This window comes from Thunnus maccoyii, chromosome 4, assembly GCF_910596095.1.
Source record: "Thunnus maccoyii chromosome 4, fThuMac1.1, whole genome shotgun sequence".
Lineage (NCBI taxonomy): Eukaryota > Metazoa > Chordata > Actinopteri > Scombriformes > Scombridae > Thunnus > Thunnus maccoyii.
In genome coordinates this window covers 30830669-30843866 of record NC_056536.1, presented here as the reverse complement: position 1 = coordinate 30843866, position 13198 = coordinate 30830669, and the positions used below count along the sequence as shown (strand labels likewise).

The window sequence follows — 13198 nt, the reverse complement described above, 5'->3', positions numbered from 1 at the left end:
GGTTTTTTTGCATCGTCCCTGACAAATAAACTAATAAATAAATAAAAAGGATAGAGAGTTTTGTGTATGCTGTACAGATTGTAAAGCCCCCTAAGGCAAATTTATGATTTCCCAATAAGGTAAAGGACTTATTGGGTGTGTTGCACATTTACTGATTTATGTGTAGAGATAAGAAAATTAAAGGAGAGATAAATATTCACACAGAAAGAAGAACCGACACTGACAGAAACTGCTTAGGAGGCAATAATTTACTGAAATAAATCATTTCCGTAGTGATACACATTCATAAGTCTTTACCAGTCTTGTTGGCCTCCATCAGAGCGTTGTTGATGTCCTCGTTGGTGACGTTGGCGTCGCCGTAGGTCTCCTGCCATTGGTCCAGCTGCTCTTTGATGGGACGCAGGGCATCGTTGACTTGCGTCGCCGTGGTGTTGGCCTGATCCGCCGCTCGCTTCGCCTCGTCGATCTCCTGACTCACATCTGTTCGTCGCAAGGAGAGAACATAACAGATAACAGATGTTTTATGAAACGTCACACACTGGTGCTGGAACTTCAAAACTAATATATAAAAGTCTTTGTCTTGACTTCTGCAGAAAATATTATTCAATGCACCGGCGTTTCCTTGTGCCTGGTCCCGTTGATTATTATACCAGATGTATCTTGTTGACTAACCAGCTAATCTAACAATAAGCAGCCTGAAACTTCTTGGCATTAAATAATTTTATCTGCATAAGTCCTGGTGTGCAGATTTTTTTAGTTTGGCTTATGTAAGAATGGATAAATGCCAGATTTGTGTTTATGGATGATTTGATCACTACTTCCAGATATTTAAAGAGCATTATGAAATGATTATTATTATGTAAATTTAATACTGCATGCATTAATTCTGATCCTGGTAGGCATCTTCATCTAGTCATTTTCATCTTACTGTACAAATAAACAGACTAAAAACACTAAAATGTGATATTTTGTTGTTGTTTTTTTTTATTAAAAAAAAAATTAAGAGTTAAATCTCATATGCTCTAATGTACGAACTGTTTATATCATGTTTGCTGCTGGAAGAAACTGTTAAACTGTTTTTTTCTTAATTTGTGTGGTGAATGTTTGTCAGACGTCTTAAAGACAAAAATCGTTCAGCTTTTATATCTCCGAACACACGTTTAGCTATATTTTTGACATCTAGCTCCTCTTAAATTTGAATACACATCTGTCTGCGTATGTGTGCGTGTGATGAATGTGCGTACTTGAAGTGAAGTTGAGGTTGGTCTGAACCGTCTCCAGGTCCTTCATCACTTGAACCTTTTTGGTTTTGGCGTCTTCCAGTCGCTTCTGAGCATCTTCGAGTTGCGGCTTCAGGTCTGTGCAGCGGACAAAAAACAAAATAAAACACTTCAACTACTAAAACATCTAAATTTATTGAAGAAGGAGATGAAAGGGACAGTCTACGGGACTCTAACTTTTGCTTTATTTCATGACATGTTTACCGTTGTTGAGTTCGTCATTTAGCTTTTCAACTTCATCCTTCAGCTCCAGACTGTGGTTCCTCAGAGAGTCGGCGATCTGACCGAGGTCCTGGTCCTTTATGTTCTGCACACACACATAAAACATTTAAAAGTTCTTTGAGTTGAGTTCATTGGTGCATGTGTGTGTGCTCATATGAATGCATATGTGTGTGTGTGTGTGTGTGTGTGTGCTGTACCTCCAGTGCGTTGGTGGCAGCCTTGTCAGCCATGTTGGCGGCCTCCTCTGCCTCCTTGATGCTGTTGATGATCCTGTTGTAGGCTTGTGTTACGTCCACAAATTCATCCTTCTTGGTGTCTGCAACGAAACTGCAGACGGACAAATACATCCAGAAACAATGAAAGTCATTTTAATTAAATTCTATATAAAGGAGGTTTAATTAAACAAGTGCACTCAGTGGAGGATGTGTGTAATGCGGCAACAAGATTACACTGCTGCTGCCTCTAAAGTTCATAATCTCATTAAGACATAATTTACCTGTTGAATTATGTCACCACAGTGTTCAGCAGTGCAGCAGGTCTCTCTTACCTGGACAGGTTCATGGCTAAAGCGTTCAGCAGCTCAGCGTGTTTCTCCGCCGCCTCCACCAGGGGGATTTTGGAGTCAACCCAAGCAAAGTCCTGCACTTTCTTTGCCAACGGCGTCCTGGCTCCGTCCAGCTGGGCCATCAACCGCTCATATTCCTGAGAGGGAAGAGAGACGTTTAAAGTGTTAAAATAGAAGAGAGGATCACTGTACTGAGCCTGATAACACTTGTAATCATATACCAAGGTTGTGTGAAAGGGAATCTGTTTTACTCTGGATGTAGAGTCAACCAGGCTGTTCTTTCACATTAAGTGAAGCTTAGCCGTGACACAAAAACCTGCTGTAACCTCATCCACCAAAAACACGAGCAAACTTTACACAAAAAGATGAAGATGCAGGGCAAATAGAGAAAATCAAAAAAGTATTTCAGCACACCAGGATACTGGGATTAGATTAAAAAACAAAAGGAGCGAACTACGCGTTTGACACGTTGCTTCATCAGATTCACTCTGTGCAAATTGTGTTACAGCAATTTTTTACTTATCTGTTAAAAAACAATCAGTGCAACTTGAAATACTGACTTTTTTTTTAACACCTAATAACAAAATATACAAAGTGAACACAAGGAAGTGCATGTTGTACTTGTAATTAACACTATGTAAATGTAATTGCAAATATAAAAACAGTCTTTTGAAGTTACTAATTACATTAAACAGAAATCAGTGTTGGTGTCACTTAGATTACATTTTTGAACATTTGCTAATATTGTTAGTAAGTATATTGCATGCTAAATGAAATGCTTTTGTCCCCCCCACAGTAACGTGCATGCAGTTGTAGATTATTATTATTATTATTATTATAATTATTATTATGTTGTGTTGAAATCATTGAACCAATCAAATTTGCGTTTGTGCACGTTCTAACCTCTTTGGAGTCGTGCAGCATGGACAGCAAATCGTTGACCTGGGCTACGTCATCTTCAGCCATGTGTAGCTGATCGGTCACCTCCTTCTGCTTGGACAACAAGTCTTCTATCCTCCTCTGGGAAAGAAAGAGAGTCGATAGTATTTAAGAATCGGTGTCTTCTTCTTCTTCTAGGTTGTTCTTGTCGGTTTCCAAACTCACCTTGTTGTCCTCCAACGTTTTCTCGTTGATATTGTTGATCTCTGCGGCTCTGGCGGTTTTGTTCACGGCTTCGTTCAGAGCGTCTCGGAGGTCCATCATTTGAGAGTGGAGGCGGTTCAAACGGTCTTTGATGGCTTTGACCACGTCATCGTTTCCTGCCTGACGACCCACCAACTCTTTGTTAACACGATCCAACACTAGCAAGAGAGAAAAGGAGACACGGCTTGAGGAAAAGATCACATTCACAGCTTTGGTTTTGCTCTCTTGGGTTGAACTGCTGCAAAAAATGGAAAACTTGACTTTGTGTCATTTTTGTATTTGAGTTTAGATGTTAAAATACATTAAAACCACATTTTTGGGATAGTTTTATGCAGCTTCAAGTAAGAACGTCATGTTTGTTTTGCCTTTTAAAAACTGTGAAACATGAAGAAGTAGAGAGAAGAAAGAGCACTTAATGCAACTATAGTCAAAGTAAAATAGAAACAGACATTTAGGTTACAGTAATAGTGCAACAGTTGAGAGGTATTGTCCTTGGGGAAATTGACCTACATGATAAAATATAATTACTTGACAAAATTATATCATATATCATATAATCAATAAAAGGCTGAAATATGTTGTAAAAGGTTTCACTCTCATTTCTCAACCAGTATGTAATTTTTCTAGTTTGATCCAACTGACATGTTGTTCTTCTTAATTTCCATTTTAGTGTTACACAGTTTCTGGATTCCTGTAAACTTTGCATTGTCACAACGTCTCAGGTTTAAATCGGTGAAGTTAACTCGCAGGCAAATTTCAGGGTCCACTGGGAATTTAATCTCATGGATTTGTGATAAAATATTTGCACGTATTCTTCCAAAAACTGTAGATTTTGGGGCAAGAAGCAGGAAAGTTCCTTCATTTAAAACTACATCTAAAGCAGACAGCTTTGAGTTATGATCTTATTTATTTATTTATTGGGATCATGTACAGTGTTAAACATAAATGTTATATTTCGATGGCCAAAGAGCAAAACCTCCTAGCTTAAAAAATGCACTTTTTTGAGAAAACTTGTTTAAAAAAAACTTGTTGTTTTCTTGCAGAATGCTATTTATTACATAATACACTGTTTTTGGACTATATTACTATATTATGTGGTTAGGGTATGTTTGTATGGTTATTACAGTATTGTTAACACATAATATAGTAATATAGTCCAAAAACAGTGTATTATGTGTTGGGTATCCTTAACAAATAGCATTCTGCAAGAAAACAGCAAGTTTTTTTTAGTTTTCTCAAAAAAAAGTGTTTCAGATAGGAGGTTTTAATTTTCGTTCATCGATTTGTGTAATTTAGATGGAATCAGTTAAAGCTGATGTAAAACAATTGGTCTACACCCCAAACTAGTAATTTTTTGTGTAAACAAATGTGCTCTTGTTCAGGTAAAACAAAAGAACATTCGTCATCTTACATTTTTGATCTATTTAAAGATCAATTTTGTCTACTTTCCTCTTTTTGCTGCAGCTGCGAATCTGTTCTGTAAAAGTGTTCCTGATGAGATGAGATCAGTCTAGGTTTAATATTCTATGTTTATAAGGGTTATAAAACTGAAAACAGAAGGATAAATGTGCAGGAGGAATCATAATGTGTCCATGCAGCAGGTGATTTGTGGATGTACGAGTTTCTCCGAGCGAATAAACTCACATTTCTCGGCCTCCGTCTTCTCTTTATCAGCCAGTTTCTTCTGTCCCACGCAGCTCCTGAACCTCATCTCCCTCAGCATGGCCTGCACCTCCCTCATCATCCTCTCCCTGTCACCGTCGTCCTGATTCGTGTCTGTGTCGTTCAGTGACGACCTGTTCGCCATATGCATGATGTCTGCAGAGGGATGGGAGCATCACAGTCAGTCAATCAATCAATCAATCAATCGGTCAGCGTTTGTAAATTAACCTTCTTTTCAATGGATGGAAATGATAAAAAAAATATTTTGATGTTTAGATGAGCTTCTGACATTGTACACATCAAAATGTTATCAATAATTTAAAGAACAAGTATCCTGGTTGATCTTAGGCAATATATTATTTTAAAGCAGACGTTCAGATCTTTGGTTTGAAGAAAGATTAACTTAATATTTTCCATTTTTGAAATCATGCATTAACTGTTTCAAACTTTTAAACTCAAAATGTTTAGTTTTTTGTATTGTAAGTGTGATTTTACCTCATAGTTACATATCAAAAACCTTGCATGTATGGGAAAAATCCCTCATCCAAGCCTTTTCATGATATCGATGATGTATTATATTGTATTATTATAATGTTTTTAGTCATATCTGATGCTCTGACCTACCGTTTATATCCTTTGTCATGTTGTTGATGAAGGACAGCAGGTCTTGCGCCCTCTGGTGTGTGTTAGTGGTACTGTCACGCAGCTCACCCACTCTGTCTGTCGTCGCTTTTGTCTGAAAACACCAAAACAGCACTTTAAGTTTTCAATAACAACAGACACATTTACGACATGTTCATTTCACATTTCATGGTGGCGTTAATGTTTCTAATAGAGGGTGAAAGTGGATTTACGGCGGAAAATGTTCCTTGTGTTTATCCTGGTGGTGAGCATGTGGGTAAAATTAATATCCCAATAATTATTAAAGCAGTATCTCATACAGTATGTTAAAAGTTAAAGGTTATATTGTGTTTTCTAAAACACTAAAATAAAAAGACAACATATTCTCAAGTATTTATGATCTCATACAGATATTAATGAATCTATTATTCATTTAAAAGGTAAGAATTACTAACCATAATATCTTGAGGAGAAGAAGAAGGATATAATCAACAATAATATTCAATTATTAATTCAAATAGCCCTACAATTCACATTTTAGTGAATAGTGTGTGTGTGTGTGTGTGTGTGTTGGTGACATCAGTGATCACACACCTTGTTCTGCAGTTCATCAATGTCAGCGTTGATGTTCATAATATCAGAATCCAGCAAGTCGGCGCGGCTCCTGCTGTCATCCAGTGTACTGTTGTAGTTCTCTATGGCCCGCTGGAATCATGGGAAAATTAGTTTATTAGAATAGCTGCTTACAATATGGCACCAACATCAGCATCACTACAGCTGCATCATTAGCGTGTAGTGTGTGTGTGTGTGTGTGTGTGTGTGTGTGGACTCACAGCGATTTCCTCCATAGATTTGTTGAGATTGTCCAGCTGAGCCCAGACGATAGAGCTGGCGTTCAGATTGGTCAGCTGACCGGCTACTGAGCGGAAGTCGTCGTTCATCTTGTCCAGATCCTCCAACAGGACGACGACGCAGCTGTCACACACTGCAAAAGTAACACATACACACACTTAATTCCATTCCTACACATCACTTTCTAGGAAATTGTTCAGTTCTTGTTGGAAGTTTGATGGTTTATTATTGATTATTTTCTCACTTTCAAACATATTTGGATTTTCCCCTCAGTTGCTGTCAGCACGTGTGTGTGTGTGTGTGTGTGTGTGTTTGAGTGTTTTACGTACGTTCACAGTGCATGCCGTGATGGTGTTCTGTAGGTACGCTGTATTTGTTTGAGCAGGTGTCACACTGTTTTCCCGTCATCCCGTCAGGACAGCGACACTCTCCCGTCCGGGGGTCACAGCGACCTCCTCTACAGTCGCACTCTGGAGGAGCAAAAACATGTCGACATGTTTGATTAAATAAAAGTAGCCACTGCGAATCGAGCTACATGGAAGCTACATTAATAAATAAGGTGTCACTGCAAATATATGGATGTTTTTAATACTACTGCAACCAATCTGCAACTGTTTGTTAATGTTTTTTCTGCAAAGCTGCCGGTGTTCACACAGCCTCTGGGGTTTGCATCTGAATATGAAATGAGTAAACTCTAATAACTCTAATATATTGGCTGCAGTTGGAATTTGGACCATGTGGGCTCGTTTTTTAAGCACACAAACTGTGGTCTGATTAACTTTACAAAAATATTTTACTAAGTGCTTTAACAAACAAAATAAATAAAAAACATTATTGTTTAACAGCACAGAATTAGCACAAAAATGAAATGAAATGAAAATAATATGAACAGAGGTTAAAAATATCATCACGTATAGCCTGAGCAGACATTTAAAAGCTACTACATTTCACTCGAAATAGAAGTTTATTGCTCTTTTGTTATTATTACACCTGGCGATATTTTGCATAAACTTATGGCACTGGATGAACACCTCTTTAACATATTTCTGGCATCACACTGAAAAGCTGCAGGCAAACCCTTCAAAAAATAAACTGTATGGTGAAACTTTACCTTAAGACGACGATATGATTAACATGTAAAATACAGGAGAAAATGGACTGAAAGACCCTTTTTCTTTATAAGTATCCTGCTGTCCATGTCAACTAACTGACTTTTGTCTGTATCTGTATTAATAAAAGTAAAGTAAAGAGATGCAGAATGTTAACGAATGTATGTTAACGTGTCTCTGTATGTCACATATTCACTCACTCTTGCATCCGTTGGGTCCGTAGTCCCAGTATCCAGGAGCGCACTGTCTGCAGTTGGGTCCGTTGACTCCGGGCTGACAGGCGCACTGACCGTTCCGAGGGTCACACGGCTGGACGAGAGCCGCCGAGGCGTCGCAGTCACACTGACGACAGCCGGAGCACGAGTCGAAGCCGAAGGAGCCGTCCTGACGAACAACAGCGCGACAGATTCAGGCGTGAGGCTTAATTGTAGCTACATTTACTTCCAGTGAAGAAGACACAATTTAAAGCACCTGTGTATCAGCTTTTATTTACATTTCATATATTTCAGATTGTAGCTTGCTAGAGGGAACATTTTGGTTTGGTTTGTCTGTTTTTTAAACCAACATAACTGCAGATAACACTGGAAAGACACTTTTACACAAACAGATACATTTATCATCTGTATCACCCTATTTGAGATATTTGTGTTCTGATGCAACTTTGCAAAAAACAAGAAGCTTCTTACTGTTTTCTGTGTTGTTTCTTAATAAATAAGAATGAATTATATTTTCAGTTTTGGAATTTATAATCCGCATTGAGGATAAATTACCTCACAACGGTCGCAGCGCGGTCCGGTGACTCCTGGTTTACAGCGACACTGTCCAGTCTGAGGGTCACATGACTCGGTACCACATGGAGAACAACTGCATCCTGTGAGACAAAAAGAAAAACACACACAGCTCTTTAAAATGATAATAAATCTTTTTTAAACTTTATCTGTAAGTTAGCATTAATCAGAGTCCTTATTTCATCACTGACTATTATTCTTGTTAAATAAAAGCTCAAATAATCATAATGTGATCAAATGAACACATTTGCAGCTGAGTGACTTGTTTCTGCTCTGCGGGGGAGACTGAACCGGACTCACTGGTGCAGTTTTTGGCGTTGATGGCGTCTCCGTAGTAACCGGGAGCGCAGATGTCACAGTGAGGCCCGGCCGTGTTGTGCATGCAGCTCAGACACTCGCCGGTCAGCGGGTGACAGTCTGTGAACAGCATGTTTGGGTCGGTGTTGCCGTGGCAATGGCACGGCTGGCACCTGCTGCCGAGCACCATGGGGTTGCCATAGTAACCAGGGGCACACCTGTGTAAGAGGGCAGTAGTTAATTCATCTGCGGCACATGGTGTAGGTTTACTTTTATCCTGTTTAAGGTATGTTTACATCTTACTTATACAGTATATTTTAGTGTTTTTAGTGCTTCAACTTTATGTTTTGTGTCCTGTTTCAAGTTTGTTTATTTTTTGTTTGTTGTATGTTATGTTCATGGTTTTAACCTTTGCTTTTGCTGTGTTAGTTTTCTTGGTGAATATGTGCAAAGTGTGTTACGTGTAGGTCGTTTTTATGACAGAATAAAAGCAGACGAAGGTAACTATTGTAGTTCGCTTAAAAAATAATCTTTCTTGAACTCCATATACTAGAACAAATAGGTATAAATTATTTTTAAAAAAAACAAACATACAAACAAACAAAGAACAGATGACAGGCTACGAGCACAAAAACAAAACTTTTTCAACTCTGTAACTTTTACAAAGCATCTTTAAGAGGCAGCAAAAACGTACTTCAACACATACTGTATAAGGAACTACTGACCTTTAAAAGGGAGTTTTATTAATTTATATTGTTGAGAACAAACCTAAACTGTGTTGTGGAGGCTGTTTACCTTTCACAGTTTGGTCCAGCATAACCCGGCATACACAGACACTGCATCCTGTCCTGTTTCTGCACACAACCTTCTGCAAAACTACACAGAGAGAGAGAAATGAGGAGTTATTGACACATATATAGTCCAGTAAAAAGGACTGTCAGAAGAGAGATTATTACTTTGTAAAGCTGATGACACGAATTGTGAGAGACAGGAGGATGAAGAGGGAGGAGAGACGATTGTCAAGTGTCAGAAGAAAGAGGGATCTGGAGAAGATGAGAGAAGTAATAAAGAGGAAGACTGGAGGAGAGGGTGAAATGTACTGACTTGTTGGACTGGACTCTCAGTGGGCAGGGACAACTGGAGCATGAAACCGCCTGTCCGTCCAGACTGTTGTTGCCAAGGAAACCGCCCTGGCATTTCTCACAGTGGTCGCCAGCTGTGTTGTGCTGGCAGTTCTGATGGACAGAGACAAACAAACAAAAAGACAAAAAGACGAGTGAGCAATCTATAAACAACACGTTAGGTGAAGGACACAACGTTTGTGTTTGTGTCAATTATTGTCAACAAGACAGAAAATTCTCACCAGACAGATTCCAGATCCATCCAGACACTGATCAGAGTGTCCGTTACAGTTACAGGGAACACATTTCCCCAAAAACAGGCCGATAGTGTCTCTGTAGAAACCTGGAGCACATTTCTATAGAGAGGAGAAGAGAGAGGAGGAGAGGAGAGGAGATATTTTTTTAAGTAACCAATATACAAACGAACAAAATTTTGCAGAGGAAACATACAGTAAAACTAATAATTCAAATATGATCAATAACATAACAGTCAACTGATCACTCTAACAACCGATCTAATCCCTCACCTGACACGAGTCTCCCAGGTAATTGGCTGGACACATGCAGATCTCCACATTGTTGGCATGGCGACCGGTAGGCAAGTTTTCGGCGCTCTCCAGCACGGCGCCGCGGAGCGACACGGAGTGAGCCACCTGAGAGTGAAGGGCTCGGATCTGCAGAGACTCCAGACCGACCAGAACCATCATCAGCTCCTCACGTGACACAGAGTTACCGGTCTGAGCATGACGGAAACTTCCCTGCGAGGAGGAGGAGGAGGAGGAAGAAAGAGAGACGAGGAAGATATATTGAAGATATTTATCGCCCCTTTAATATCTGTGGTCTCTGATTTACAGGAGTTTTGCATCAAAATGATCAAATACCTTAATTTGACAGGTATTTCAAAATAAGATATACCCATCTTGTTATTATTATTATATATATTATATTATTTTAACTCCAGAGAATTACAAACACATTTTTGAAAGGCGGAAGTTAAATTTAATTTGCACAAACTATATCAGGAAATTGCGTTTATATACAATCATACACAACATCAATAAGATTCTTTGTATTCATTTTATTGGTCGTGACTGAAACTTCTACTTTTGTGTGTTTTGTTTATTTGTTATTGTGGGTAATTTATTGTGGTCGGTCGCAGGAATATATAAGGTGAAAAATACATCTGAGTCACATGACTAACTGTCACAGTCTTCAAGTATTATATACGTATTTATCACACCTGTGAGTACTCAGCAGTTGTACTGAGCGAACCTGAAGAAGCTACAGGTGAAAACACGTTGTTCGCTCTTAATAAAGTCACAGTAAAGTCATCACAGTGTGCAGTGGTGGTTAATTTTGGTTTTTAATGTTTATATAAAGCTTTTGAAGATTATTATTATTAAGGGGCTGGTCAGAAGGGATCAGAAAAGGAGGAGGAAGGTTATCTATTTGACCCTTTTGAAGAAGAAACAGTCGTCTTAACTTTTCTCATCCCAGATTTTTACTCTCTTTAATTCTCCGCTTGTGAGATTTATTGTAAAAAAAACGATAACAAAAATAAAAACAACAAAAGATCAAATAGTTAGATGAAAAAAAGGCAGCTCCGTCTCTGTTTCAGTGCTTCATTTTCCTCATCAAAATCTACTAGTAGCCAATAAGTCCATTTTTAGACACATAACAGATTTTGACATTAATATGGATTCAACCTGATCTTTCTTACTTAACCATCCAAACAATAAGAATACTTTATGTTCAGTAATGTACATATGATCAACATAATAACTCAGAATCTCTGTTTGCTTTGCCCTTCAGTAACAAAAAATTTAATCACCAAACAAGCAGTTAGTAAAGCCGGTATGAAGCATCTCATCTTAGGGGTCTTGTATATTAATATATATAAAGCTGCATTATGCAATATTAGCAGCTCTAGATGGCAGTGGGAGACTGAAGTTTAAAGAACAAACATATATAACCTGAGGTCACCAAACTGCAAAAACTTACATAACCAATAATAGTTATTGTAAGTTGAGAGGATTTCCCTCCGGTGCTTAACACCAAACAAAAATGATAATGATATTTAAGAAAAGGTCAAATCCGACATGTTGATACCCGTCTGCTTGATACAAATTTCTCCCATAAACCTCCCGACTCCCGTAGCTTCAACGACACACAGCCCGTAAAGGTGAATTTACCTCGACCATGTGAGCTATTCCCAGGTGAGGCTCTTCAGGTGTGGAGTATTCTCTCTCCATGAACACCAGGGTCATCTGGTTCCCCTGCAGGAGGAAATATCGTATCTCTTATATCACATGAAACGTTTTTTGTTTGGTTATATGTTAATAATGACAAAGATCGGTGTGTGTGTGTGTGTTTTTCTACAGTTGTCTTGGTGTAAAACTACATTGAAGTGGTAAACGTGTGTTTCTTTCTATGCATGTGTGTGTGTGTGTGTGTTTTGTACCTTGAGAATGATGTCAGGCCTGGAGGCTTCTGCAGGCAGCGACAACACATCGCCTCTCATGACCTGAGTTTGGAGACGATACCTCAGATAACCTCCATAGGATGAAACCTGGGGGAAACAGGGCAGTTTTAGCACATATGAAGATGAAGACACATACATACCAGATATATGAATTAACAGCAATTGAGATAGACAGTATAAATTGAATACAGCATAACATAGCAAGACAGAGCTTTAAGACAACAATGGATTACATTCAGACTGTACGGTCTGGAAGGAACATGATACAAGGCCCTCTCTGTTTTATCTGTGAGAGATAAAATGCCTTTGTTTCTATGGTAACCATGCAGGTTTTGGGCAAAGCTGGCTGACATCTGAAGCCGGTTTATAGAGCGTAAATAACTCTGTGATTTAAATCAGACTGATGCGTCTAGACGAGACACCGATCTGTATCCAAACACCTCGTCTGAGCCTCTGGATCAGCGATGATCAGCGAGATACGCTGTGTGTGATGTAGGTGTGTGTGTGTGTGTGTGTGTGTTGTGTGATGTAGTAGTGACCAAGTCCTAGTTTGTATCTCTCATGTTTGATCATTATGTTTGAATCACAGCTTGAAGGCACATTTATTAGGGATATTTGTTTATTTTCAATTATTTTATTGATTTTCTTACATAATAACACTTCTATATTTTTCTTGTGTTGCACAAAACAAGCAAGAAAACTTCTAATAACAAGAAAATAGTCTAAATTTGGAGAACTAGAGCTGTGTCGAATGTATTGAACCTGACTGAAATGTGTCCATAACATAAAGAATCAATGTAGTTGTATTTATACCGTTTTTTACTTAGATTGATCAGACAGTTTCTTGTTTAAATGATCATTTTGTAAGTTTTAGACTAATTCTTTTATTTTAGCTGCTCGAGATTAGACAATGTTTAACATTTGAGAGGTTTGGCTTGTTTTGTTAAAGGAATAGTTTGACATTTATTTGCGTTCTTGATGAGAGTCAAACTGTCTCCTGGAGCCAGAAGCTTAGCATAAAAAACATAAATCAACAATTAACATAAAAAAATGGAA

At 38.4% G+C, this 13198-nt stretch overlaps 1 protein-coding gene across 2 annotated transcripts in view; it reads right to left on the bottom strand.

Annotated features, from left to right (window-relative positions):
- lama5 (laminin, alpha 5) overlaps positions 1-13198 on the bottom strand; it is a 119746-nt gene that overhangs the window by 12978 nt on the left and 93570 nt on the right. For both annotated transcript variants that reach the window (XM_042409250.1, XM_042409249.1), the window contains exons 39-59: positions 12122-12229; positions 11853-11936; positions 10188-10418; positions 9903-10016; positions 9644-9774; positions 9335-9415; positions 8543-8757; positions 8225-8325; positions 7655-7838; positions 6675-6815; positions 6327-6478; positions 6088-6198; positions 5497-5608; positions 4855-5028; positions 3172-3368; positions 2971-3087; positions 2050-2204; positions 1700-1829; positions 1485-1587; positions 1245-1358; positions 298-480 (exon numbers count right to left, since the gene is read on the bottom strand). In XM_042409250.1, coding sequence (XP_042265184.1) covers positions 298-480; positions 1245-1358; positions 1485-1587; positions 1700-1829; positions 2050-2204; positions 2971-3087; positions 3172-3368; positions 4855-5028; positions 5497-5608; positions 6088-6198; positions 6327-6478; positions 6675-6815; positions 7655-7838; positions 8225-8325; positions 8543-8757; positions 9335-9415; positions 9644-9774; positions 9903-10016; positions 10188-10418; positions 11853-11936; positions 12122-12229 — 2938 coding nt within the window. The remainder of the gene's footprint in view (positions 1-297; positions 481-1244; positions 1359-1484; positions 1588-1699; positions 1830-2049; positions 2205-2970; positions 3088-3171; positions 3369-4854; positions 5029-5496; positions 5609-6087; positions 6199-6326; positions 6479-6674; positions 6816-7654; positions 7839-8224; positions 8326-8542; positions 8758-9334; positions 9416-9643; positions 9775-9902; positions 10017-10187; positions 10419-11852; positions 11937-12121; positions 12230-13198) is intronic.